A 1,266-nucleotide genomic window follows, 5' to 3' on the forward strand; every position below is an offset into this window, starting at 1 on the left:
TAGAGGAAGAGGTCTTAAAAGGAGTTTGAAACTATATCTCTTCCAAGCCCTGAATGTACTGCAGCCACATACGCGGCCTGTCTCAGCTCTGGGAGGCTCTTTGATGTTTCTGCCATGTGGGCACTTCCGAATACCCGGATAAGCAGTTGTGGGTTATCATGTGGGAGGGGATTTGGAAAGTCCTCACAAACCAGGCATTATATTCCCAGATATTTCAAACGGTGAAAACACACACACAAAGACCCACTCACCTTTGGCTGCGCCCCAGGCCCCGCGCGCCTCGGCTCCAGGAGACGGTGGCCCTGGGGAAGGCCCGCGGTCTGCACTCAATGGCAACATCCCCGCCAACTTGAACCACTGAAGTTTTTTTAATGGGATTTTTGGAGAAATCAGGAGCTGAAGCTAAAAAACAAAATGTTTAAAAACCTGTTGAATCGCTCACATAATTAACCTGCAGGAGTGCGAGCCATATGCAGCGGTCGCCAACCTTTGGGACCTCACGGAACAGCAGGGGTCCGTGGACCCCAGTTGTCGACCGCTGCACCAGAGGGACTGTGCTTAGCTTCCTCTCCCTGCAGCCCCAGGCTCTGCATTGTGGGAATGCTCAGTGAAGGTCTGCTGAGGGAACGAGCCATCGTGGTAAGAAGCAGGGGGACTGTGGGAAACTCCACCAATCCTGCTCCGTGGTCCTGGCTGGGTTCTGGTCCCTGACGTAAAAGGGATGCTGCAAGGACTCGGGATTTTGCTCTTCTAAGGAGAGGGCGAGCACGTCAGTCCCACCGCCTCTCTCATCTGCCTCGAACAGGGACTTGATGTTGGCAGCTACAGCAGGCATCCCAGAACCACGAGGCTGCAGCCTGAGGAACGTGTAAAGAATGACACCCTGCCCAGCCGTGTGGCTCAGTGGTTGAGCGTCAACCTATAAACCAGGAGGTCGCAGTTCGATTCGCGGTTAGGGTACATGCCCAGGTGGTGGGCTTGATCCCCAGTAGGGGGTGTGCAGGAGGCAGCTGATCAGTGATTCTCTCTCATCATTCATGTTTCTGTCTCTCCCTCTCTCCTCTCTGAACTCAATAAAAATATATATTTTTTAAAAAGAATGACATCACCATGGTGCTGTGTCAGGCTCAGCCATTACCCCTGACCTTCTCCTTAAGAGATAAAGGGGAAAAAAAAAAAAGAGATACAGGAACCCCTGCTTGTGAAGTTACTGTAAACTGAGATTTCCTTTTCTTGGTTTTATTTTTGCACCTGAAAACATTCCTG

General features: G+C 51.3%; 1 protein-coding gene across 1 annotated transcript in view; it reads right to left on the reverse strand.

Annotated features, from left to right (window-relative positions):
* The window catches only part of LOC102762839 (contactin-6), a 52,019-nt gene that overhangs the window by 47,716 nt on the left and 3,037 nt on the right, over positions 1 to 1,266 (reverse strand). Inside the window, exon 3 of the mRNA XM_006770489.2 lies at positions 252 to 402. Coding sequence (XP_006770552.1) covers positions 252 to 402 — 151 coding nt within the window. The remainder of the gene's footprint in view (positions 1 to 251; positions 403 to 1,266) is intronic.

This window comes from Myotis davidii, unplaced genomic scaffold (genome assembly GCF_000327345.1).
Source record: "Myotis davidii unplaced genomic scaffold, ASM32734v1 scaffold663, whole genome shotgun sequence".
NCBI lineage: Eukaryota > Metazoa > Chordata > Mammalia > Chiroptera > Vespertilionidae > Myotis > Myotis davidii.